Below are 24,397 nucleotides of genomic sequence, written 5' to 3' on the forward strand. Positions count from 1 at the left end.
GCTTTACAGATTGGGGATCAGCAAGAATTTCAATTTGGGAGAGAAAGCTGTGTTTTACAACATTTAAAAACTGCTGTAAGGAAGTTTTAGAATGAAGTGGCCTTCGTAACCAGGAAAGGGAGTCAGAAGATAAATCACCCAGCAAATGGCTCTGTGTAAAAACGTTTATTTGTACTAATGTTTAGAATACAGGAAACAAAGAAAGAAAGAAAAGACACAACTCCAAAGCGACAGTGAATTAGGGCCTGCCCAAGGCCAATGGGAAGGCCACTCCAGGGTGTCCTGGCATGGAGTGTCCCTCCCACTACTTAAAGTGTCACCAGGCAGAAAACTGAGGAATCAGGGAGTGAAGACCTTACCAGCTGCTAGTGAGCGTGCAAGGGAAGAAAGGGGGTCTGTGTGGTTTCCCCACGAACCCGGAGCCAGGATACAGAGAGCAGGAGGCAGAGGCTCCCAGTTCAGTTAAGGGCAGGAGCTGAATACCCAGGTCTAGGAAGAACAAAAACGGGATTTTGGAGGTAGGCTTTTTCATCGAGTTAAAAAACAGGCACATTGTCCGACATCTCCCTGTAACCCCCCCAAGCGGCTGGCCTGGCCCCCTGATGCTTTCCCTCTCCCCACAAAACCAAAGGGAACAAGGAAGGGAGGCAGAAGACGGGAAATCCCGAGGGTGAGGAACGCTGCAGTCACTGGAGACCGCCCGTGAGCGAGCCAGGTGAGCACAAGGAGAATCGGGGTGAAGCTGCTCCTCCCTCCGGGGCGGGACAGGGCAGGGCCCAGAGGGTGACCAAGAGCATCCTGGCTCAGGCAAAGGATCCTGGGTAGCAGGGACAGAGGGCCACAGAGAGCCACCCTGGGGGAAGGAGGCGGTGAGGCTAAGCAGCAGGAAGGGCACGGAAAGCTCCTTGCAAGCGCATCCTCAGTTCGCTCAGTTGCTCGCTCCCAGCTACTTCTCGTAGAGCCTGGCCTGGCTCGCCTCTGGGGGAACAGAGAACCCTGGGGACCAGAGTGGAGGCAAAGCTCAGAGAGAAGTGAGCTGTTCCCCCACTCGTTCTCAGTGGACAGTGTCTGAACCCTGTGATCACCAGGGCCGGGGCCCAAGGCAGGCAGAGTGAATGCACAAGGAGAGCCGTGGGAAGCCGGGCCCCCAGGTGCGCCTCGGGGCAGCACACTGCTCCGTTCTCCCTGAGGGCCGGAGGCAGGCAGAGCCGCCACCTCAGTTTGCTGTTGCCAGAGGCAGGTTGGCACAACCACCCCCGGCTCTCTGGACTTGTGAAAGAGAGGGGGAAGGAAAAGGTGGGCATGAGAAACAAGAGAGGAGAAAACAGCCCTAGATGTATGGGGGTGGGGGCGGGGGACAGGGGGAGTGGCCACATCAAGAGGAGTTCTGGTTCTGGTAGATGGAGGCTTTCTCCTTCAGCAGGTCCAGACACAAGTGGCAGCTCCAGCTTCCTGCAGAGAGGCATAATGGGGTCAGGACGGGTCCCACACGATCCTAATCTGCTGTCCTTCCAAACCCCACACATCACCTCTAGTACCAGGACTGCCACTGGCCATAGCAAGGATGGGAGGCATTCTGCAGTAGCAGTTTCACAGTAATCCTGAGCTGGGAAAAACTTCTGGGTCTTCAAATATCATGAAGAATAATTCTCAATGGAGACGAAATAAATAATCACCTGGAGGACTATTTCACCTGGAGAATACTAACTACCAGACCCTCTTGGCCCTATTAAACCAGGATGTCTAGGAAGAGGGCCTGAGCAGATAGAAAAAAAAATTTTTTTAAGATATTATTTCTTTTTAAAGAGGGGAAGGGAGGGAGAAGGAGAGGGAGAGAAACATCAGCGTGTGGTTGCCTCTCACGTACCCCACACTGGGGACCTGGCCCGCAACCCAGGCATGTCCCCTGACTGGGAATTGAACCAGTGACCCTTTGGTTCGCAGGCCGACACTCAGTCCACTGAGCCACACCAGCCAGGGTAGATTCTCCTATTTTTTTTGTTTTGAGAAACAGAATTAGCCCCTAATGTCTTGAAATTACAAGCATAATTGTACATATATTTAAACATGATTCTGAGAAAGAATCCACAGCTTTTATCAGCTGTTCAGAAAGGTAAGTGGCTCTCAAAAATATGAAGGTCCTTTCTACCCCAAAGGTCAACAACACACAGAAAAGGGCTGACCAGCTTTTCTGCAAATAGCCAGGTAGAGTGTTAAATATTTTAGGCTATGTGAGCCTCATATAGTATCGGTTACTTTTTTCAAAATTCTCTTTAAAAATGTGAAAATTGCCCTGGCCAGTGTGGCTCAGTTGGGTGGCACGTCGTCCCACTTGCCAGGTCGGTTTGCTTTCTGGTCAGGGCAAAGTCTAGATTGTGGTTTTGGTCCCCAGTTGGGGCACGTGCTAGAGGCAACTGATCACTATTTCTCACATAGATGCTTCTCTCTCCCTCCTCTCCCTTCTCTCTGAAATCAATAAGCATGTCCTCTGATGAGGATTAAGAAAAATTAGAGCCCTGGCTGGTGTGGCTCAGTGGATTGAGTGTGGGCCTTCAAACCAAAGGGTCGCCAGTATGATCCCCAGTCAGGGCAGGTGCCCTGGTTGCAGGCCAGGTCCCCAGTGTGGGGTGCATAAGAGGCAACCACTCACTGATGTTTCTCTCCTCTCCTTCTCTTCCCCTCTCTATAAATAAACAAATAAAATCTTTTTTGAAAATCAGAAAAAAGGAACAAAGCAAAAAAAAGAAAGACAAAAAACATTTAACGTGTAAATCACTCTTAGCTTGAGAGTTACATAAACGAGGCGCAGCTGGGTTTGGCTGAGGTGGCGTCTGCCAACCTGATGCCATCTGACGGCCCCCAGGAGCCCCCTCAGCTGCCTCCACCACTGCAATATCTGACAGCCCTTCCAAAGGAAAGCCCTTCTACAGCTGATGTAGAATTTTATCTGTCAATTGATATTTTTATGGTTAAAAAAATGAAACACAGAACTCGCTATTTCTCCCCAAAGTCGATCTCTAAATCAGCACGCAACAAGAGCTGCGTGCTCCCCCGCAGCCACCAGCGGACTCTGACTGTGTTAGTGGCCTGCTTCTCGGGGGGCGCGGGGCAGCGGCAGCGGTTTGGCCTGTATTAGGAGTCGGCTAACAACGCACAGTGAGCCCCTTCCCTCTGGCCCGCATCCTCCGTGCACGGTAACAGCTACTGGTGCATTCACATCCTCCTAAGCTCCCGCATTTCTGTGAAGGAGGGTTTAGTGCAAAACTCTGGCTGGAAGGGGACCTGCAGAGAGGTAGCCACTTTCTGGTGCCACATATGGTCTCTTCAAGTTTCCATAACCGTGGAGCATTACTAAGCAAACTATTCAGGCTTCAGGTTCAACTCCTTTCCAGACTGGGCAGAAATGAACATTCAAATTTGTCAAGTTCAAACAGCTGACAACCAAACCGTCCCTCAGACAAGCTGTCAAGTCAGTTAGACCGAGGGAAGGCAGACGAATCACTACTTCTGGTAACCGTTCTCTGCTCAGTATCTGCTTTGCCTTGGGCTGCCGGTATTCTTTCTGGGCTTACAAATTTATCTGATGATAACGTGCAAGCGTCAGACCCTTGAAGCTGAAGTCCTAGGAAAGCATTCTAAAATGAGTGAGGGCAAAGTGTCAGCTCCCTAATTTGGGCGATGAATCACCGATAGGAGAACTCATTTACTGCACAGGTGAGGGTCCACGTTACTACCGATCGTTCTGAGTCGGCGGCGCAGACCACCTACCTTCAGGAGGCTCAGACATGGACGGGGTGAGACAGTACATGTGGTAGCCGCGGTCGCAGTCATCGCAGAACAGCAGCTGGTCCTGGAGAGGGCAGGGGGGGGCGGGGGGAGTCAGTGACCAACGGGCTGATTACTAGGAAGGAGGACTTCCGTAGACATTCCTGTGCTTCCAAGAGGGGCGAGACAGGTGGCAGGGAAAAACAGACGTGGGCATCTCCGGACAGAAAACCACTGCTGTGCATCTCTACGCTACCAGCTGCCCAACTGATCTCATGGTCTCCAGAGTGTCCTCGACAATCTGTTCTCCACAGAGTAGCAAAAGCAAGAGTTATCTTTTTAAAATATAAGACACGCCACGTCGCTGCCCTGATTAAACCCAGACCTGGTGGTCTGGCCTCCCAATCTCATCTCCTACCCTGCTCCCCCAATGCGGGAAGGCTCCACCCGGCCGCACTGGCCTCAGTACACCTGGCTCGTCCGCCTTAGGTCTTTGCACTTGCTGCTCCTTTCCTGGGGGTGCTCCACCTCCACACCTTCTTGGACAGCCCCTCTGTACCATCCAAACCTCACCACCAACAGCGTCTCCTCGGAAAAGCCACCTCTGACTGTCCAAACCAGCTGGTTACTCTGTCACACTACTGGTTTCATTTTCTTTGTGGCACAGCATAAAAATGCCACTCATTTCCTTGCTTACTGCTTATTTCCACAAGACCGTAAATCCCACGAAAGCAAGGACTTTGTTCGGCTTGTCTTGGGGTCCTTAGTGCTTAGCACAGCGTCTGACACCAAGCACATGTCCCACAAACACCTGCCGAATGACTTTCCACCTGGGGTGCTGGGGAGGGACACGCACGAGGGGGTCTTGCTCCCTTTCCAAAGAAAGCCCACTTCAGAGGGAACTGTGGGCAAGACAGCAAGAGCCGAGGAGCGCGCCGGGAGGGGCAGGGGCACGCACGTCGTTCTCGGAGGTGCCGCAGATGTTGCAGCACTTGCACTCGATGCACTGCCAGCGGTAGGTCTTCACGGCTGCCATCATCACGGGGGTGAACTGCAGGCAGGACGGATGCCCTGTGGGGGGTGGGGGGCAGGTGAAACAGGCAGCCAGGAATGGGGAGAAGCGAGGTGACCTGGTTGACTGTGACAGCCACTGGATGACAGCGAGCCAAGACCCCCCTGCGGACCGGACGCTGACCGTGGCGGCCCTTCCCCGGGGTTGGAGGTACCTGAGCGACCACAGTCGGAACACGACACTAGCTCCTCGGGTTGTCCTGTCTTCTTGTTGATCTTCGAGTCCCCCAGGCAGAAGTCGCAGTAATTGTTGGGCAGTGCCAATCCATCGGGACCCTTCTTGGCTACAGGGAGAAAGAGAGAACTTTGATGATACCCATGGGGCCTTGGGGCCACCCAACATCCTGGACAAGAGGGCTTTTCATAACCAAGCTGACTCCTGCTTGGCCCAACTCTGACACCTCAGCTTACATTTCTGCTCCTCGGACCTCTGGGAAACCGGGGTGGGCGGCTGCGAGTCTTCCTTGTCTTCGCCCTCCTCTTCAGCCAAGTGGGAGTGGGCATAGTGATAGCTGAGGCCTGGCCGGTTCTTGTAACGTTTTCCACAAACTGGGTGGGGAGAAGGTTGCAGAGAAACGTCTTAGCATCTCCGAGGGCCACATCCCCGTCCCTCTAGGCTGTGGGGCCCCACCTGAGGCGGAGGCAACCACCCCCACCCTGACCAGCTCTGTTCTGGGACAGGCTTTTGGTGACAGCCACCTCCCCTTGGCCAGGAGCATCAGGCCCAGGGCTCTCCAGCTCCCTCGGCTCTCCTCCCTCCCTACTAAACCCCAGCCCATGGCCACCTCTACTCTTCCACGTTGGCTGTCTGTGGGGCTGAGCCCTGGCCCCATCAACACTTGCCCAGGGAATAGTCTGGGGAGGTCCAGGTCAGGAAGGAGAGGGAATTTCTACGGTTTTACAATTTGGCAGGAAGGAGAAGAAAGATAAGCCAAACTTTTTCCGTCCCCCTCCTCAGTAAATGTGGAAGGCTCGTGCTATAGCATTTATACCATAGAGCACATCTCTGCCCCAAGTGGATGAAGCACAGGGCCTGGGTCTCTAGTGGTGACATCTCAATTGAGTCCGAAGGGTAGTTGGCCCCCAAAGAAATTCAAGGACACCCCCAACCAACCAGCGCCCTGCCCAACCCCACCAACCAGCAAGGAAAGCAGATCCCCACAGGCATCTTTCACTTTTGAGCGGTGATACCAGTAAGAGGAAGGGAGCCAGCAGGAAAGGAGTGGGAAGAGGACGGGTGGAGGAGGTGGCAGGACAGTGGGGAGTATTAGCTGACCACCGAGTGGCTGCTTTGGGGAGCGGGGAGCAGAGGGATCTGTTGGTAACGGGTCTCTCATAACGCTTTTGAAGCCACCCCATGCGGTGGGCCCGAGCAGAGCAGCCCGAGGAGCAAGGCTGCGGGAGACAAGCAGTGGTGAAGGCAGCTTCCAGGACTGTGAGGAGCGGAGCACATCGGAAGGGCCGCTGCTCCCCGCCCCCCCCGGGCCATTCCAGAGGTGTTTAAACTAGCACCGCCGGAGATGAGAAAGGCAGGAGGAACAAGGGAGGAGGGAAAAAGGGACAGGAAAACCAAAAGTCTGAAAAGTTGAGAGAGCTACCTCTCTGGGGCGCTTTCGAGGTATGCTTTTGTTTGAAACTATCTGAAAGACAGAAAGAAAAGTCATGAGAAGAAGGTCTTGATATACTGGAGACAGGAGCAGCAGCAGCAGGAAAGCAGAGCAAACAAGAGAGAGACCCCAGCGGTGATGGTGCTCCCAGGGTGGAGGGACAGAAGTGGGGAGTCAGAGAAAGGGGGAGAAAGAGACATTGAAAAACGTCGTTGGACTCCTGGGGCCCTGGCGGACTGGGGCCAGCAGACCCGATGCCGTCTCTCAAGAGGCTGACTCTGCCTGCTGCGGGTGCCCCTCACCAGCGCCCCCCTCCCAGGGGACAGCAGAGCTCTCTCCCAGAGCATGCAGGTCCCACCCATCGGGCAGCAGAGGCCAGGGCCCCCAGCAGTCTCAGAGGGAACCAGTCAGCAGGAAGGACAAGAGTCCAGGCGTCCTTTACCACCCCGAGCAAGAACACAGCCCTCCCTCCTCTCATCCCCTGAGCAGGAGCTGGGTCCAAGGCAAGCACTCCCCACCCACTTGGGAGGCACTCACTGTCACAGGCATAGGGTTTATCCCGGTCCTCCAGGATGGAAGCGTCCAGCTTCTTCCGGGCACTGCTCACACCTTTACTCTGCCAAAAAAAGAGCAGAAACATGCTCATTCTCAGGTGACCAGGCTGGAGGAGCTGAGCCCTCCTGGAAGTGGCTACGGATCTCACTCGAATCCACCCTGCCTCAGGCTGCAGGCAGCACCTCGCCCCTCACCTTGGATTTCCCCTTGCCCCGACGCTTGGGAGTGTCTTCTTCGTAGTCCTCGTCATCGAGGTCATCCAGGAAGTCATCCGGTTCCAGGATCCGCTGAGCGGACAGGAGGGTCAGCACAGGCAGAAATAGTGTACACCCAGCACTCCCCCACAGTGGCGGTGGCAAGGCCACCCCAGGGCCTCCTGTGAGACCTGGCCCCCCACTCCAGCCTCGTCGCTGCGGCCCGTCAGCACTCCATAACCCTGACCTCCTCCCTTCGATGCTCTCGGCTCTCTCTCCTCGGTGTCACTCGCCACGTTGTTCCCCCAGCCCAGGGCCTTTCCCACCGTCTCCAAGCCGCCGAATCAAGTGCCACGTTTCCACACAGCCTTTCCTGATGCCCCCGGCAGCCGTGCCCACTCCTGCCTCTGATCTGCTGCCCCGGGAGCACGTTTGGTGGTGGTTCCCTTCCAGCACCTCCCTGCCTGGGTTTAGAGCTCTGCTGTTTAATTGTGTGGCCTTATGAGACATTTTTGTTAACTGCTGTTTCAGCCTCCGTGTATGTGAAATGGGACCACGGCACCTACTTCACAAGGTTGTACAGACTGGAGAAAGTGATGGAAGAGCCTTTAGTACTGTGTCTGGAGTATTTTTAGCTCTTATTATTTTTATGTGTAGTTTTATGTGCCTGTTGACAGGGACCACGTCTATTTCATCTATGTAACCCCAGGCACCAAACACTTTTGTGACAAAAGGTGAACGAGGGAGAGTCTGTACTTAGAAGCAAAGCAGCGGGAAGCCTGCATGGGAACAGCGAGGCCCGTCCGTACAGAGCGCTCATCAGGGAATGAAACGGCAGCGCCCTGGAGCCTGTCCCCTGGCCCCCAGCCTGCTCCCTTTCTGATCACGGGGCGGCCTCTGAGGAGGAGGAGGCTGCCTTCCTTCAAGGCTCCCTCGGCCACAGTATTAATCCCGTACCTTCCGAGCTCGACTGTTGGTCACAGGAAACTCGCCCAGGCTGTCGTCATCAACTCGGGGATCGGGGGCGCCTCGCTTCTCCAGGGGGTCGGTGCGCAACAGAGCCTCTAAACTGCTGCCGTCCTGAGAGATGATCCCCTCCTTCTTCAGGGTCTGGTCTGTGTCTGCAGGCGAGGTCAGGGCGAGGCAAGGCTCAGAAGGGCTGCACGCAGACCACCCCAGGTCTGCAGCGTGCTGGGCCACCACAGGCCGGCCACTGTCTCCCGGTCTCTGGCTCCTCAGGAACCGAGACACCCTAATTCACCTGGCCTCCTAAATTATCTGTTTATCTGTCTCTTCTATTAGACTGAGTTCTTTAAAGAAAGGAATCACATCTTAATCACTTTAGTAACTTCACAATCTAGCCTTAGGCCTGGTATGTAACGGGAGAGGAGCAGGCCTTTTAACGCGCAACAGGCCATGCCCCTGCTCAGAAAGGCTGTGCTTTACCTGGTTTAATAGAAGGGAAAGAAAGTCTGGGGTCCTCAGGAGGGTGGGCTCGCCGCTTTTTCCGCCAGCGCCGGGCAGGGTAGGAGTACAGCTGCCCAGAGGCCAGCCCTGTGGAAGGAAGGGAGAGAGAGAGAAGTCAAGCCCTGACCCAGCCTAGAAAATAGCCTCAAATACTTTCTAAGTGAGTAGGCCCACTTGAGTGCTATAGCAAGGGAGGCATATCAGCAGTGCAGGGGGAGGGCAAGGGTGGGTGGGACAGTTTATGGAAAAGAAAAATAGATGTAAACTCAGGGGCCCTGGCTAACACCTAGCTCTGCAAAATCCCTGCAACAGCCTCAGTCCTGCAGAAAACCAAGAGGCTGGCACAAACCTGTCTGATTGTTCCTCCCTGGGCTTCTAATCATGGGAAGGCCACATTCACCCACGGGTGGAAAGCAGCAGGGGAAACCTTCTCAGCTGGCTCACCCCTAAAATGCGGAAGCTTCTTCCTCCCACGTTCCTGAGCCTGGACCCTCGCCTGGACCCTCACCTGGACCCCGGTGTCGCTTTTCCATCCAGATGTAACAGTTGCTCTGGGCCACTCCGGTCTGTGAGTCCAGGAAAGGCAGGCGCACGCTGCGCTCAGCACAGAGGCGGGCGTTGTAATTGTGGCACTGCTCCATGGCGTCTTTGTAGTACTGCTCCCCAAGGCTGCAGCGAAGACAACAACCGGGTGTGTGTGTACGTGTTTGGGGCGGGGCACCCCTCTCCCAGGCCATCTGCTTCTCTAAAAGGCTCAAGGGGCTGGAAGACTGTGGCCTCGGTTGTCTCCGCCTCCATTCCTGCCTCACGGGACACCAAACCCCTTCACTCAGCCATTATGAGAAAGGAAGTTTACAAATAAATTACCATCTGGAACACATGATTTCTTCATGTGTCCAATCAGACTTCAGTCTAACCCACAAAGAGGAGAAGAAACTAATGTTCACTTTGTGCCTCTCATGAATCCAAACTCGATGCTACTCAAGATGCTATTTCTCCAAAGAGGATCAAGGGGGGAAGAAGACGCTATTTCTCTTAACTCTCATGACTATGGGAAGCAGAGGTTAAGTCCTTTTTATAAAAGAGAAAAAGAGTTCAACAAGGTCAGCAAACTATAGTATATCTTTACAATGAAATTCTATGTGGCCATAAAGAAAGAAAGAAAGAAGCTCTCCGTGTATTGATATTAAACAATCTCCAAGATAATTAGGAAAAAAAAAAAAAACAAAAAACAACAAGGCACAGTGTTGAGAAGTGTTGCAGGATGCGACCATTTATGGAACAACGAGGTAGAAAAGAGACTGCAGGCCTCCAGGAAGAAAAGCCAAGGGACGATGGGACTTTCTTCTACACGCTCTTTTATATCTTTTGAACTTTTAACTAGGTACTTACTTGGCCAACTAATTAATTCTACACACTAATTTTACAGTCAATGAAAACCACCTGAAAACACCTGATTTTCCTCGAAGCCTACCCTTTACTGAGTATCACTATACTGATACAGAACCTATTTGTTCAAAGGCTCATCCTAGGCCCTTCTCCACTTTCCATTTTCATATTGTCAAATTACGCAGGAAGGAAACTTCTTGGAATCCAAAGACTCCATTCAAAATCTTCATCACGAGCGAACCGTTAAGTGCTCTGAAAAGCTGGGAGACTGCACGGCGCCAGGAGTCGCCCGGCTGTAAGAAGCATGTACATGGGAACGATCCTGTGCTCATCCTTTAGGGCTTCACAAGCACATCAGCTCTGGAGCTTGCACTATAATAACTGACATTTATATATTTGATCGATCTTAAAATAAACAGAGGGCAGAGGTGATTTCTTCCCCCCAGTATCCCACTACCCATGAAGGTGTCTGGGGCATCTTAATGTGACTTGGGAGTAAAAAGACCTGGCTTGGCTAAAATTCACCAAATAAACGTGGACATTTATTCAATGCACGCGGATCTCAGGTTCCTCTGCTACAGACTGGGATGGCTGCACTAGGTAAGTTCCAGCATATTCTACAAGACGGAGACCCCTAGCATGGGAAGCTGGACAGAGAAAGACTCTGTTGCTTATGCCTGTATCTTGAGCTCCGCCAATAAGCCCTGGTGTGGAATCTGAGGGAGGCTTTCACTGAGCAGCCACAGCAGACCACTTAGGCACAGCGTAGCATGTTCCCAGCCACTGAAAAAGACACACACCACACACAAGGCAGTGACACCACACGTCAGCCTGGCTTGACTCCACGAGCCGTAATGACTGTGACTGGAGGCAGGCATAAATCTTGTGTCAAAGAGTGGAGAGAATAGAACAGGCTCACACTTGCTCGCCTTTAGGAGGCAGCCATGTCCTCATAACACAGAGGAAAATTGGATAAACAAGGCTGAGTGCAGCAGCTCCTTTGTTTCTGCTGATGGGAATTGATACTGACACTGAAGTCAAACGGAAGGAAGGGCCAGATGGGCTGCGACTGCAAAGTGAGAGTAAGGAGGCTGCAAACAGTTTGGGGGAGATGGCTGAGAGATGTTTTATCCAAGTTCTTGTGAGTTCAGTGGGGCGAACTGTCTCATGAGTAAGAGCTGAGGATGAAATAGAAGTTGTGGGGAGAGAGGACGTGATGAGGAGAGAGTAAGAAAGAACGAGAGACAGCTCTTAAAAACGTAAGGTTCCTATCACAAGAAATTTCAACTAGCATTATTCTCCAGCTCTTGTTACCTAACTCGGAAGGTTTCAAAACTAGTGAGCAGCCACAGCTATTCACTACTCTTACTCTACTTTAGGAAGACACCTCAAACACTGTTTCAAATGTGACACCGCATTTGGAGGGACGGAGAATTTACAAACAGGAATATTCCTCTCCCAGAACAAGACGCGAGTCAGAAAAGATGAGCTAGTAGTCCTGACCCGGATATACAACCTGAGTTGTCAAAGCACTGAGCACACCATGATCAAGAGAAGCCACAGAACAGCATCTCTTCCTAAGGTGAGACTGGTCCTGGAAGAATGAATGCACCTTCTTAAAGGGAAAATTCTGAAGGAAAAGGTATCAGTTGTGAACACAGCCCTCTGCAGCTGGAATGGAGGAGGAGAACATTGGTTTCTGATTACTGGTAACAGGAGCCAGTGGCTGGTGACCCTCACAGTCCCTCTAGTTCTTTAAAGAGAAATAAGAAGAAGTCACACTCTATTTAAATGGGCAACCCCTCACTTCCAACATTGCACAAAACGGTTGGCAACTCTATTTCCCTGAAGAAAGTCTTTCAATATAAAAAAAAAATCTCATTACAGAGACTCTCAAAATTTAGGCAAGTCTGACATTCCCCTAGTATATAGTAAGACTTCCAAGGTATTAGCTTTCTTTTTCGGGAAGCATGAAACCTGTGTCAAAACTCCCCTGACCACGGGATGGGGGGGCATCAACAAAGAGAAAGGCAGGGAAACAAAGAAAGAACATCTGAGTCACCAAGAATAACTATGTAAGTGGTAGATCAACAGCGTCATTTCTAAATTGAGGGAAATAGCTTGAAGAAGACAGCCAGGGAAACTGGAGTGGGCCGAGCAGAGAAAGACGATCATATTGGGAGGAGGGATGGCTGAAAGCGGTGGCAGGACCCAGCTAAAAGTAAGTTAAAAAAAAAAAAAAACCCACAAGAGGAGAAGGCACTTAGCTTAATGGAAGTGGGAACGCATTCTCAGAGAAAAGGCTCCAGGCAGCGGGGAGAAACAACGTGCCCTTAGAAAAGGCTCTTGGGAAGGAGGAGGCTTCAGCCCACCACAAAGGCACAGGGGAAGCCGCGAGTCCCTTAGAACCGCTGGGAAACCTTTACCTTGGTGTCCAATCAAAATCCCAAAGCCCTAACCGGGCAGCTACACACCTCTCAATTTTCCTACCGCGCACTAAGCCCAGTGAAAAGGGAGCCTGCTCTATCCGCCACGGGGCACGAATCCATTTACAAACTCATTCAGATGCCTCTCCAGGGAGGAGGCTGGGTTCAATCAAGTCCCAAAGCACCTTTCACTCGCGGCTCTCAGGCCGTTCTCCATCACCCCCCGCCCCCCGCCCCAAACCACCACTAACTTTAACTTTGCTCGAGATCCGCCCGGCACAAGGACACACTGCCTAGCGCGGAGACAGCCGCCCTCGCTGCGCCTAGAGACGGGCAAAGGCGTCCTGGGCAGCTTCCGTCCAGCTGCCGCGTTTTGACGGCTGGGATTGGCCGGCGCGGAGGCCCCTTCCCCGAAGTTCCCTCCCGTCCGTGCCTGCTCTTCAACGGATTCTTCCCGAGAATATTTTGGCTCTCGGGTCCTGACACCCAAGACCCCTCGCCCCCACGTCACGGAGCCGTTTGGAAGAAAACAGTCCCGCGGTGCTGCACCGCGCCGGGCTGCCGAGCCTGTTGCTTCGGGGCCGGCCGCAGGGGCCCACGGGCAGAGCTCGGTGACCCGGCTCCGCGAGGACACGGGCCGGTCCCGGGGCCGCCCTCGGCCCCGCTCCTCCGGACTGCGGCGTCTCGGGAGCGACCCCGGGACTGCGCGTCGTCGTACCCACCAAGGGCGCCGCACGCTGGAAGCCGCAAGCCTGGACGAGTGCCCTGACCGCACAGCCCCGCAACAGCCCGGGGAGGGTGCCCGTAAAGGGCTCCCGTGTGCCCCCCTCAGGGCCTCCACAAGTTTCCAAAGAAGCGAGACGTCTTCTCTGGAGTCTCCTGTTGCCCTCCCCAGCAGGAGTCGCAACATGGCCTCCCCGGGCACGTCCCTCTTTCGCCTCGGCCTTTCCCGCACCGCCCCCTCCTCCCAGGCCCCTTACAAGACCTCCTGGCCTAGGCGAGAAAGAAACGACCACTCACAGCTTCACTACATTTTCCACCACAGCCGCCATCTTCCCTGTTCCTCTCCCTCAGGCCGGGAGGCCCGGAGCCCACAGCGCGCAGGCGCCGGGACCTAACGGAGGACCTAGTTTCCTAGTCCCTCTGCGCAGGCGCCGCCCGAGCGCGCGCGCCCTCGAGAGCGAGCGACCGGGAACGAGCTTCGAGCCTGCTCGTCGGGGGCCGAGGAGCCGAGGAGCCCGACGCGCAGGCGCGACGGGCGCGGGCGCGCGCCCCGAGCCTCCCGCTTGGGTCCCACCCCTTCCATCTGGAGGGGCTGGAGGAGGGCGCGAGGACGTGGTCTGGTAGGAAGGAGAAGGCGAGGTTGGTGAAAACCGGCAGGCCCAGAGATGGGCTAGATGGAGCTCGTTCGTCCTGCTACCTCGCCGACCTTTAACCTTGTGGTTAACCCTTTGCTCTCATCATGGGCGGGGAGGTTGGTGGGTAGCGGAAGATAAGAGTTGTGCAGAGTGCACTTGGACTGCCAGACGTGACCGTTTTACGGAGAGGAACATTACTGCCCAGCACTGGGCATTGTTTGGCCTGCATACTGAGCTCTGACAAGTTACTTCACCTTCCTGCCACCAGACTCAGCGACCAACTTCACTGGTGCCCACGTCTTCTTCCTTGCTTCCTCCTCCTATCCAAGCTGTTCCCTCCGCTTACGTTTTGAAGAGCTTCCTTCCTGCAACTTTCCCTCTTTCCATACCATTCATTTTTGCACTGTTGAATCGCGCCAATTCGTGTACATACATGGCTTAATATCCTCATTTAAAAAAAGCAAAGCCCGCCCTAGCTGGTATGGTTCAGTGGACTGAGCGCTGGCCTGTGAACCAAAGGGTCGCAGGTTCAATTCCCAGTCAGGTCACATGCCTGGGTTGCGGGCCAGGTCCCCAGGAGGGGGCCCACAGAGGCGACCACGCATTATTTCTCTCCCTCTCTTTCTCCATTTCTTCCCCTCTGTCTCAAAATAAAATGAATAAAATCTTAAAAAAAAAAAAAAGCAAAGCCCTTCCTTAAACCCATGTCTGCCTTAGGTTATCACCCCATTTCTTCCACCTTTTCATAGCAAATGTTCTGTTTACACTCTCAATCTCTGTTGAGTTATTTCGAAGTCTGTCTAGTTGAGTGGGGAATTTGTTCCTACCAGTTCACTTGAAACAGCTCCTAATGGACTCACCATGACCTCCATTTCAACAGATTTAGGTATCTCTTCTCCCTCAACAGCCTGTCAGCTCCCAGGACACCAGTGACATTCCTTCCTGTACCAAACTCTGCTCCGAGTTTCTGAGATACGCACCTGGCTGTCCCAGCGCATGGCCAGTTCTGTCCGCCTATTTTGCTGCCCTCTTCCACCTGTAACTATACGAGTCCCCAGGGCTTGGTCTTCGGTCCTTGTTGTAGACCTAGTTCATCATTTCTAAGACACATCATTTCTAAGATATTCTCTGTCCCCTCCCCCATTTTTTAAATTTTTAAAATATTTTATTTATTTACTTTTAGAGAGAGGGGAAGGGAGGGAGAAAGAGAGGGAGAGAAACATCGATGTGTGAGAGATATATCGATTGGTTGTGTCTCACACACCCCCTACTGGGATCTGGCTGCGACCCAGGCATGTGCCCTGACTGGGAATCGAACTGATAACCTTTTGGTTCGCAGGCCTGCACTCAATCCACTGACTCACACCAGCCAGGGCCTCTCCCTCCGTTTCAGTATTTCAGAATCAGGACACATCTTACCATCACTGTGCCTTAAGTTCATGTTTGGTAGACGAGGGTTGTAAGATATTTGTCACTGTCTACCTTGCACCAAACTTGCAGAATAGGTATCAGCGCCTTGGAAGAAAAACCAGAGAGAATACCAGTGCCCTCTTTTACCTCTGGGAACCAAGTGATCGTGGGGCAAAGGCGATCAGAGTTGACCCCAATGCAGGAGTCAAAAGCATGTGACATGGCCTGAATGTTTGTGTGCCCCCTGAATTTGTACTGAAGCGCTAACCCTCAGTGCGATGGCGTGCAAGGGTGAGGCCTTTGGGAGGTAATTATGTTGAGTGAGGTCATTGGGGCAGGACCCTCATGATGGGGGTCAGTGTCTTTTCAAGAGGAAGTCAGAGGTCTCTTTCCCCACAAGGGAAGACCATGTGAGGACACAGCCAGAGGGAAGATATCCTTAAGGCAGGAAGCGGGCTCTCACCAGGAACCGAATCTGCTGGCACCTTGATCTTGGGCTTCTCCAGATCTGTGAGAAATAAATGTCTGTTGTTGAAGCCACCCCCTCCGCAGCGTTTTGTTACAGCAGGCCGAGCGGACTAACATAGCGTGCTGGCGCGGAAGCTGAACGTCATTCACATACTCTGTGGGGCGGCATTTCCAGTCGTGGATCTATGCGCCAAAAGCATGTCAAGAATGTTCACGACAGCGTTCACTGTAACAGTCCCAAACTGGATCCCCAAACCAGACCCCGTTCTGCTTTTGTGGGCATCCCAGTCGATTTAAACAGCTATGAAAAGAACAAACTATCACTACATGACAACATGAGTCAACCTCAAAAACTTAATATTGAATAGAAGAAGCCAGTTTTAAAAGAGGACATCTTGTAGGATTCCACTTATATAAAGTTACATGAGCAGACACACTATGAGACCAGGACTCAGGAGAGTGGCTGCTTTTTCGGGAGAGTGACAAGGGGGGGGCACGAGGTGGCGAGTGCGGTCCTGGGATGTTCCTTTTCTTCACCTGGGCAGTGACCACATGGGTTTGTTCACTCTGTAAAAATTAATTGAACTACACAAAATGTGTGCACTTCTCTGTATGTATAAATCGATAAAAATTTTAAAGTAAAAAATATCAGTATTAACAAGTAGCCTAATTCCACATAACTGGAAAGGCAGTGCATGAGCCCACCGTCAATGGCTCTCAGTTCTTTGGGGATTCTCTGAAGACACGCCGCGTCATTGAACAGTAGAGTCCACGTGCCCAGAACCAGTGACCAGTGTGTACCGTGTTTCCCTTACAGACAGGAGTGAAAGATTAGCCGTGGGTGTGCAACCACGTGCCATTTCAGCTAATGACTGTTTTAAAGTGTTTCCTGTGCCTGCAACTCTGTCTTCTGGCTCTGGCTGATCTCGAGCCTTAAGGACGAAGGAAGGGAGGAATGCTTCCACCAGGGGGCACTATATGATTTCTCTACATGAAGAGCTGAGACGGCCAATGGGTCATTTTGCATCTACACCCACTGGGCAGGAAAGTAAAAAGGGGTACTACCACTACTGGCCGGGGCGACGGATGCAAACTGTTAATGGGTAATAGGATTGCGATTACCCAGTGGAGGCAGATAGAAATATAAATGAAACCTAGGGGATCTTGTTAATATTACATTCAAGTAGTTAATCAAAGACAGGCTCCTGGTTAGGTATTGAATTCCAATGCCCCCACTGAAGACAAACTAAAATTCAGAAAAAGTGAAAAAAAATCTTAAAAAAGCATTAAAAAGCTAGTAATATAGTGAATTACTGGGCCGACATTTAGGAGGCTCAAACCCAGAGAGGTGAGCCCAGAATTCAAAGCCATTTTTGTTTTGGACACATTTGCTGATCTGGGAGATGTACCTGTGAAACTGACCTCTTGTCTGGTGGCCTTTGGTTGGGACAGTCAAAAATCAAAACCCAGAGCCCGCCCACCTTGGGCGGGCAGAGACCCCACCACCACCACACACACACACACACACACACACACACACACACTTTGGGACTTCAGATGGGACACTTCTGTGGACAGGCAGCCCAGAGTTATATTACCTGGGTGGTCCAGGGAAGCTCAAGCCTTTAACTTGGAATGAACTTGGGGTTGACCTTGGACCCATTCAATAATGGCCCTAGTCACCTGGCAGAAGCCAGCATATTTGGTACCAAGCAATATCCTTTCTAAAGGAATGTACCGTCATCCAAAGCTTCAAATTATTTCTAAAAACATTTTTTTCAGATATAATATCCATCCCACCTACAGTCAAAGATAATCAGGTACACAAAGAAACAAGAAACTCTGAACAAAAACAGATACAAACAGAAAACATAAATCAACCCCCAAAGATTTAAGATACTGGAATTATTTGATAATGACCAGAAAAGAACACTGCTCACTGTGCGGCATTAAAGGGAAAGACAAGCCCCGGGCGGGCAGCTCGGCCGGTTAGAGCGTCGGCCCGGTGCACCAGTGCCGTGGGTTCCGGCCCCGGTCGGGGCACGCACCGGAGTCAACCAGGGAGTGCGTACATAAGTGTAACAGCAAATTGACGTTTCTCTCTCTCTCTCAAGTCAATTCATAAAAAGTTTTTTAAAAAAGCAAAAAGTGAAAAAAATTTTCAAAAAAACATAAGGAGCCCTGGCTGGCATAGCTCAGTGGGTTGAGCACTGGCTGTGAACCAAAGCATCGCAGGTTCGATTCCCAGTCAGGGCACATGCCTGGGTTGTAGGCCACGGCCTCCAGCAACCACACATTGATGTTTCTCTCTCTCTCTCTCTCCCTCTCTTACCTCTCTAAAAACAAACAAACAAACAAACAAACATAAGGAACAAGGAACTACAAGGAACAAGTACCTATTAAGAAGTACTCTGGGTTTGGTTCAAAATCACGTGATCATCCTCATGTACCTGGACACCACCCATACCTTTGCCCCAGGCATCCCTGACCACGTTGTTGTTGTTTATTTTTTTGGATTCTCACTGACCATACATTCATTGATTTTAGAGAGACAGGAAGGGTGAAAGAGAAACATCAGTTGGGTTGCCTCCTGCACGCATCCCGACTGGGGACTGAATCCGCAGCCTTTCTGGTGCACGTTTGGGGTCGATGCTTCCGTGAACTGAGCTGCCCGGCCAGGGCATGTTTTTTTCATAGTATTCAGCACGATTGGAAATCATCTTACTTGCTCACAAATTTAGTATCTTTCTTCTCCTAGAACGTAAGCTCCAGGAGAGCAGAGATCACGTCTGTCTTAGGTCCCCAGTACCGGGAGCGCCCCAAGTGCACTACAGGTGCTCACTGAACGGCGCTGCCGACGGGAGGAGCCCGCTGAGCGGCACCATTGGATTCCCCCCCAGCCCCAGGCCAAGGCCAAGAACTGCAGTCTCCTCAGGGTCAGCCCAGCTCACAGACGGGCCTGTCTTCGGGGTCAAGGGTATGGGGAGCACAACTATGAGCGGCAGCAAGTTTTATTGCGACCAGAAGCCCTGGTCATGTGGCAGAGGATAGGGCAGAGGATAGGACATTGGGTCACTGACGCCATGCTGCCAAAGGTCTGGCTGGCGATGCCCTGCCTCTTCCCCACGCCCCGGTCGGGGCATCCGTGGCGGCTGAGGCAGAAGAGGTGAAAGGGAAGCCCACTGCAGCAGAGCCTTCATCCCCGGGGTCTGAGGGAAGGAGGAGCTGTTGGCGGTGGGGGCCTGGGGGGTCGAACATGCTCAGGGCCCTTTGGGCTGAGTTCTGCACGTGTCTTCACAGGTTTTAAGGGAAAGCCGTGAGGTGCGCTCTGCCCACGGGGAGAGGGTGGGAGGGAGGAATGCAAAGGCTCAAAGTCTGAAATCGCTGGCCAGTGACCACACAGGCAGGACTTGGGGTCCTGACTGCTAGGCCAGGCCCACGTCCACCCGCTGCTTCCCGGCATTCCCCTCAGCCTGGGCTTCCGGCCCGGCTGGCCTCGGGTCCTATGTGGGGATCCGCATGCGGCCCAGGTCCTGGTCCATGATCTGGAGCACGTCGTCCAGGATGGAAGGCCCCAGGTCCACGTGAAGGGAGAGCAGGGAGCTGGCGTGGGACAGGAAGGGCTCCTCAGTCCCGGACTCAGGGGTCAGCCCATTTCGGGCTGAGCCAGCCTCTGGGATTCTCCAGATGTCCACACTCCCTGCCTCCTGCGGGGAAGGCTGTGGGGAGGGCTGAGGGGTCTCCAGGTGCAGGCGAGGCGGTTTGGGTGGGGCCTGGGTGGTGGTGGGCAGGGTGAGGGCCTGGGGCCCACCGATGACTGGGAGGGAGATGGCATTCTTCAGCAGAGGGGAGGGCCCTTCGGGGAGCTCCCGCCCGCACAGCGTGGCGGTGCGGGTGAACTGGAAGGGGAGGTCAAAGGTGCCATCCTCCTCCGGTCCCTCGACCGCTGTCCCCGGAAGGAGGTGGAACTTGCCCTGCAGGAAGGAGATGTCACCAAACATGTCAGTGCCGCCACCACTGCCGATGTGAATGGTGTGGCGGAAGTCCCCCAGCGGTGGGCTGATCATGTCTGAGGACAGCAGGTCCCGCAGCTTCTCCTTCTTGCCCTTGCGGCTGCTGCGCTTCAGGTAGATGGGCGCCTTGGCGGACATAGTGGCCTCGCACGCAGGCCCGCTGCCGGGGCTGGAGACGGTCCACTCCTGCGATCACGGCCTTCCCACGGCCTCCTCTCACCGCTCAGCCGCGAGCCCCGCAGGGCAGTTTCCAGACACCCAAACCTTGTCAAAGGGCTGGGAGTAGGGTGTGGGGCGTGATCACAGTTGGCCCAAGGAATTAGAAAAAGAAAGACTGATGACTGATGAAGGCAGAGGGTTGAGATGACAAAACCACTTTCTCCCCAAAGGGTTGGAAACTTCTGGAAACTGGCAGCAGGAAGGTGGAGGTCTTGTAGGCAGCAGCGCTCCCTGGTCTTGTCCTTGTGAGTATCTCCCTGGTCCGCAGCTGAAACACCAAGGGCACGAGTCAGGGACAGAAAGACAAAAGTCAGAGGCCTCCGTTTCGCTTCCGGGCCTCCTGCACCCGCCCTGGGGGCCGACTCGGGGCTGCCCTGCTGCAGGGGCCCGGCCGGGAGAAGCACGAGCTACCTCCGTCGTCATAGACTCACCGCACCTGTGGCCTGGATGGCCAGCGCCAGGCTCTCTCTTCCAAGAGGGCAGAGTGAGGCCCAGGAAACTGAGCGACAGGCCTGAGGTCGCGGCTCTGGTCTTTTGCCCTGGGTCCCAGGCTCTGCTCTTCAAAATCCCCGTGCATTAACCCCCTAGTGCGCAACGAAGGTGCCCCAAGAATTCACCAGTCTCACAGGTTGGGCTCAGTTCCCTACCTGATGGAGGACAGAGATCATCAAATCTCTACCTCACACACCCAGGCCTGGCTGAGGCCCCTCCTATCTGGCCCAATCCCATCCCCCCAAACGTGGGGTTTCCCTCCTCCTGGTTAGGAGGTCCTCGTGGGCAGGGACCAGGTCTGATGTAGTTTCTGTCCCCCTCCCTGCCCTAGCCCCTAAGGGGAAGATGGACTGGGGGGCACAGATATTTTTGGGGGGAGCTTTCTTCTATGTCTGGCATTTTGCAAGTACCTCCCATTTCATTATCTCAACCACTCTCCTATCATCCCCACTTAAAAACTGGAGCTGTAAGGTGCTGGAGGGATTCCCACAAGGCATTGTAGAGGGAAAGAAGCAAAACACAAAAACGTGGTAGAGAAGATTCCATTTATCAGAAGCCTCAACCGGCTCCCCTCCCCTTCCCCGCAAACGCATGTACACGCACCCCCATGTACAGGTCTGCACAGGCTTATACGCAACGCAAGAACGGAGAATAATGAAGGCCAGCGCTAGGCTGGGGGGGGGACAGGAAGGGGATGTGGGGGCAGGGACGTGGGAGGAAAAGTGTCCTCAATAAAAATGATCTAATATTTGATCCTGTTACTCTCAAATAAAATATGCAAATAACAAGTGCTGGTCGCCAAAATGCTTATGGCGGTGCTCTGGAGGTGGGAGAATTTTTGGTGACCCTGTCTTTCTTGTTCATACTTTTTATAAGCTCAATTTTTAATAAGCATGTGTTATTTATGTGCACGTATTATTTATGTAATCAGAAAAATGAAAGCTATTTTTAATGTGGAAAAGTACGCACACTCTGACGGGGTGTCACACCGGTTCACAGAAAAAAGCATCGCAAGTGCTGCCTCTACTCCCCACGGTGGGGGGTCGGCCCCGACACGTGGACACACATGTAGAATCAGAGCATGAAAAGCAAAGGAACACGTCCAAGGTCACCCAGCGGGTACCCAGATGGGCCCCTCGTCTCCCACTGCTCCGTCCCCAGCCCGGGAGGGGCTGAGCAGGTGGGAGACCAGCCAGGAAGGAGCTGACCAGCCGCAGAGCCGCCCCCCTCCCCCCTCCCCGCCGGCTTCTCTGCCCTATTCTTCATCCCGGGCAGGGTGAGGGGAGGAAGAGCAGCTGGCAGGAGGGGGCAGGAAGGAGGAAGGCAGGATCCCAACTCTCGTCACCTCCTCAGACCAGGCTCCCACGCAGGAAGCCCCACCCCAGCACCGGACACCCCGGGTCAGCCACGCTGAGCCACAGAGACCGGCTGTCTTGCCCCTCCCAGAGCACCTGCAGCTGAACAGGAAACAAAGGAGCAACTCTCCGGTGGCGGCCTCCAGCTGAGCGTGGAAGGAGCTGGGGGCAGGGTGGGGGTGGGGGCAGTGCGCGCCTCTAGGTCTTGGAGTCCCCTGCTCATTCATCTAAGTGCCAGGCCTGGGGGTCGGGCACCTAAGGACACACGTCCTATCCGACCCCTCGGCAGAGGAGAAGTCCGAGAATGGCTTTTCCTTCCTTTTCACTCACGGAGAGCGGGGCTGACTGGTGGGATTGCTCAGAGCCCGGGGCCAGGGCCCCCCGCCCATCACACGGGGGGGGGGTGCCAAGACAGCCCGAGTGTTTCCACAACACAATGGGCGTCCCTGACAGCCGCCTCACTCAGAGCCAGATATACCGCCCAATTCCAGATGTGGGGAGAGCTGAGGCTATCGAGGAAGGGCTGGGCCAGCGTCAACCACCCAGGGGAGGGCTGGGAATTGCAACCATCAAGCCCCAAGAATTCAAATTTGGCAACTGCAAGACCCTGGGCCCCAGCTGCCCCTGCACAGCTTTCATTTTAATGCTCCCAGACACAGCACGGTGGGTGTCATTGCTGCCTTTTACAGAGACAGAAGCTGAACCTCAGAGACATGAAGCAACTTCACCGAGGTCACCCAGCCAGTTGAGGAAGGGTGGGCACTGGTACCCAGCCACTCTGGCCTCCTGCAGAGAAAATGACTTTCAGGCGCCAGAGCCCCTCCCCTCGCAGGGAATACTAGGCCACGCCCTACCTGGGGTGTTCTAAGAGCAGCCTGACCTTAAAATCAGGAGACCGACCTTGAATCCATCCCCATCTGGGACTCTCTCTGATCTGGGGAAAGACACTGTTCCTCTCTGGACCTCACCTTCCCCATCCATAAAATGGGCTGGCAATACAGCCATCACCAGAGGGCCACTTCTGCAATCGAGAGCACCAATGCACTGTCAGCCTGGCCTTTTATTCAGTAGGTAGCTACAGGGCCTTCCTCAAGCACTTTGGTGGTCCGGAGAAAGCATGTGCAACAAGACCCAAACCCAACGGCCTCTGGCCCCGGGCGCCCACCTTCTTCCGCCTGCCCATCCCGCATAGCCTGAGCAGAATTCCCCTGGGCGACCTCGGGGGTCTCCCGGGGTCCTGGGGTGGAGCGGCACTTGAGCTCGAGGCCGCTAGGTGGCGCGCTCGCTATCTCTATCGCCCCGACTCCCGGAGGAATCCTGGCGCACCGGGGTCTCCAGCGCGCCTCTGGCTCTAGGCAGGCGCTCCCAAGGAACAGCACGTTCGCGTACCAGATGCGGATTGTCTGCGGAATCTTTTTCTCTTGGGGAGTTCTATCTCACAACCAGACAATCGAGGGAAAAAAGGAGCGATCGGGGATCCTACCAGGGTGTCCAAGCTCTGGGAGGAGCCTTCCCCGTGCTTTCCGGCCTGGGCAAGGTCCGAGTGTCCGTTGGGCGCAGGGCCAGAGCTCCGGCGCGCCGGCCCCCGCCCTGGCTCCCGCGGGTCCCGCTTCTCAGCCGCAGCTCGTGTTCCAGCGCCGACCCCTCCCCGCCCTCTGCCCGAGTGCAGCCCAGCCCAGACCAGCCCAGCCCGGATCCATTTCAAGACGCTCGCAGCCGTGGCTAAAGATAGGAGGACACCTCACCATCCACTAAAAATACGACCCCCAGCCCAGGCGGGGACGCAGGGCACAGGAAGGCGCTCCCGGATCCCGGAGGTGGGGCGGGGCTCAGGCGCAGGGTGGAGGGCGCGATGGGAGTTCAGATTCGGGATGCACGGCGCCCCGCAGGCAGAGAGGACGCGGATGTGGCCGCCAGGACCCAGGCGCGAGCCGGAAACCCCTGTGGAGCCCAAGGCTCCCGGGAAAGAACCTGTTCGGAGGTGAGGTGGGGGCCGGGGTGCGAGCTGTGGCGGGGCGCCAAAGGGATGGGCCTCTCAGAGGACCCCTGGGAACCGCCGACAGGTTGCAGAGTCCCAGCGTAAACTCACCTTTAGAGCAACGGGGTGGCAAAAGCTCCGGCGCACGACCCCGCGGCGAAGGGAGCGGATCCCGGCTGTGAACCTACAGGGCAGACCTTGGCTGCTGAAAACCCGCCCCCTGCCCGCGGAGCCAATGCCCGGGCCTCCCACACAGGCCCCGCCCATATCCCCGCCCCACTCGGGTCCCCGCCTAGGCTCTCTCTTTGGCAGCTCTGCGACGGGGACCATAAGCCCTGCGGCCCTGGAGTTCCAGTCCAGGCTCTGGGGGCTGCGAGCCAGGCAGTATCGGGCCCCTGGGCTGCACTCCCCGGACTCCGGCTGTGCTTGTCTGTGCCCAAATTCTCGGTTCTAGAAGGGCTGAGAATTCACTGCACATTCTTGGACCCGTTCCCTCCCTGGAGGGCTGGATCAGGGAGGCGCTTGCACAGTGTATTCCGTGACTACTAAGGGAATGAATGAGGCCTTGAAGGCACCTACACTAAAATGTTACAAACTGTGAGAGCTTTCATGAATTTACCCTCCCGCTCT

At 54.3% G+C, this 24,397-nt stretch overlaps 2 protein-coding genes across 4 annotated transcripts; both read right to left on the reverse strand.

Annotated features, from left to right (window-relative positions):
* Window positions 1-146: 146 nt before the first annotated feature.
* On the reverse strand, window positions 147-13,627 carry DPF2 (double PHD fingers 2). 2 transcript variants are annotated; one of them, XM_045855398.1, is made up of 12 exons: window positions 13,495-13,627; window positions 9,168-9,328; window positions 8,639-8,746; window positions 8,150-8,313; window positions 7,193-7,285; window positions 6,981-7,059; window positions 6,435-6,476; window positions 5,248-5,385; window positions 4,992-5,120; window positions 4,724-4,836; window positions 3,769-3,850; window positions 147-1,452 (listed from the first exon to the last, which is right to left on the reverse strand). In XM_045855398.1, the coding sequence occupies exons 1-12, from the start codon at window positions 13,524-13,526 to the stop codon at window positions 1,376-1,378; spliced, it is 1,218 nt and encodes a 405-aa protein (XP_045711354.1). In that variant the 5' UTR covers window positions 13,527-13,627; the 3' UTR covers window positions 147-1,375. The 2 variants fall into 2 exon arrangements, with proteins under 2 accessions (XP_045711354.1, XP_045711355.1); XM_045855399.1 differs by lacking the exon at window positions 6,435-6,476.
* Window positions 13,628-18,705: 5,078 nt separating this feature from the next.
* CDC42EP2 (CDC42 effector protein 2) lies at window positions 18,706-24,002 on the reverse strand. 2 transcript variants are annotated; one of them, XM_045855057.1, is made up of 2 exons: window positions 23,879-24,002; window positions 18,706-20,210 (listed from the first exon to the last, which is right to left on the reverse strand). In XM_045855057.1, the coding sequence occupies exon 2, from the start codon at window positions 19,859-19,861 to the stop codon at window positions 19,214-19,216; it is 648 nt and encodes a 215-aa protein (XP_045711013.1). In that variant the 5' UTR covers window positions 19,862-20,210; window positions 23,879-24,002; the 3' UTR covers window positions 18,706-19,213. The 2 variants fall into 2 exon arrangements, with proteins under 2 accessions (XP_045711013.1, XP_045711014.1); XM_045855058.1 differs by lacking the exon at window positions 23,879-24,002 and adding an exon at window positions 23,273-23,399.
* Window positions 24,003-24,397: the final 395 nt, after the last annotated feature.

This window comes from Phyllostomus hastatus, unplaced genomic scaffold (assembly GCF_019186645.2).
Source record: "Phyllostomus hastatus isolate PE091 unplaced genomic scaffold, TTU_PhHast_1.1 phas_scaffold_11, whole genome shotgun sequence".
In the NCBI taxonomy this organism is placed as follows: Eukaryota; Metazoa; Chordata; class Mammalia; order Chiroptera; family Phyllostomidae; genus Phyllostomus; species Phyllostomus hastatus.

Bases quoted from the DNA above. Each gene is read 5' to 3' on its own strand.
- CDC42EP2 (XM_045855057.1), bottom strand. From the start codon at position 19,861: ATGTCCGCCAAGGCGCCCATCTACCTGAAGCGCAGCAGCCGCAAGGGC.
- DPF2 (XM_045855398.1), bottom strand. From the start codon at position 13,526: ATGGCGGCTGTGGTGGAAAATGTAGTGAAGCT. The intron at 8,747-9,167 runs GTGAGGGTCCAG...TTCCTTCCACAG, and splicing joins AAAGCGACACCGGGGTCCAG to GGCTGGCCTCTGGGCAGCTG. The intron at 7,060-7,192 runs GTGAGGGGCGAG...TTTTTTTGGCAG, and splicing joins GGGGCAAGGGGAAATCCAAG to AGTAAAGGTGTGAGCAGTGC.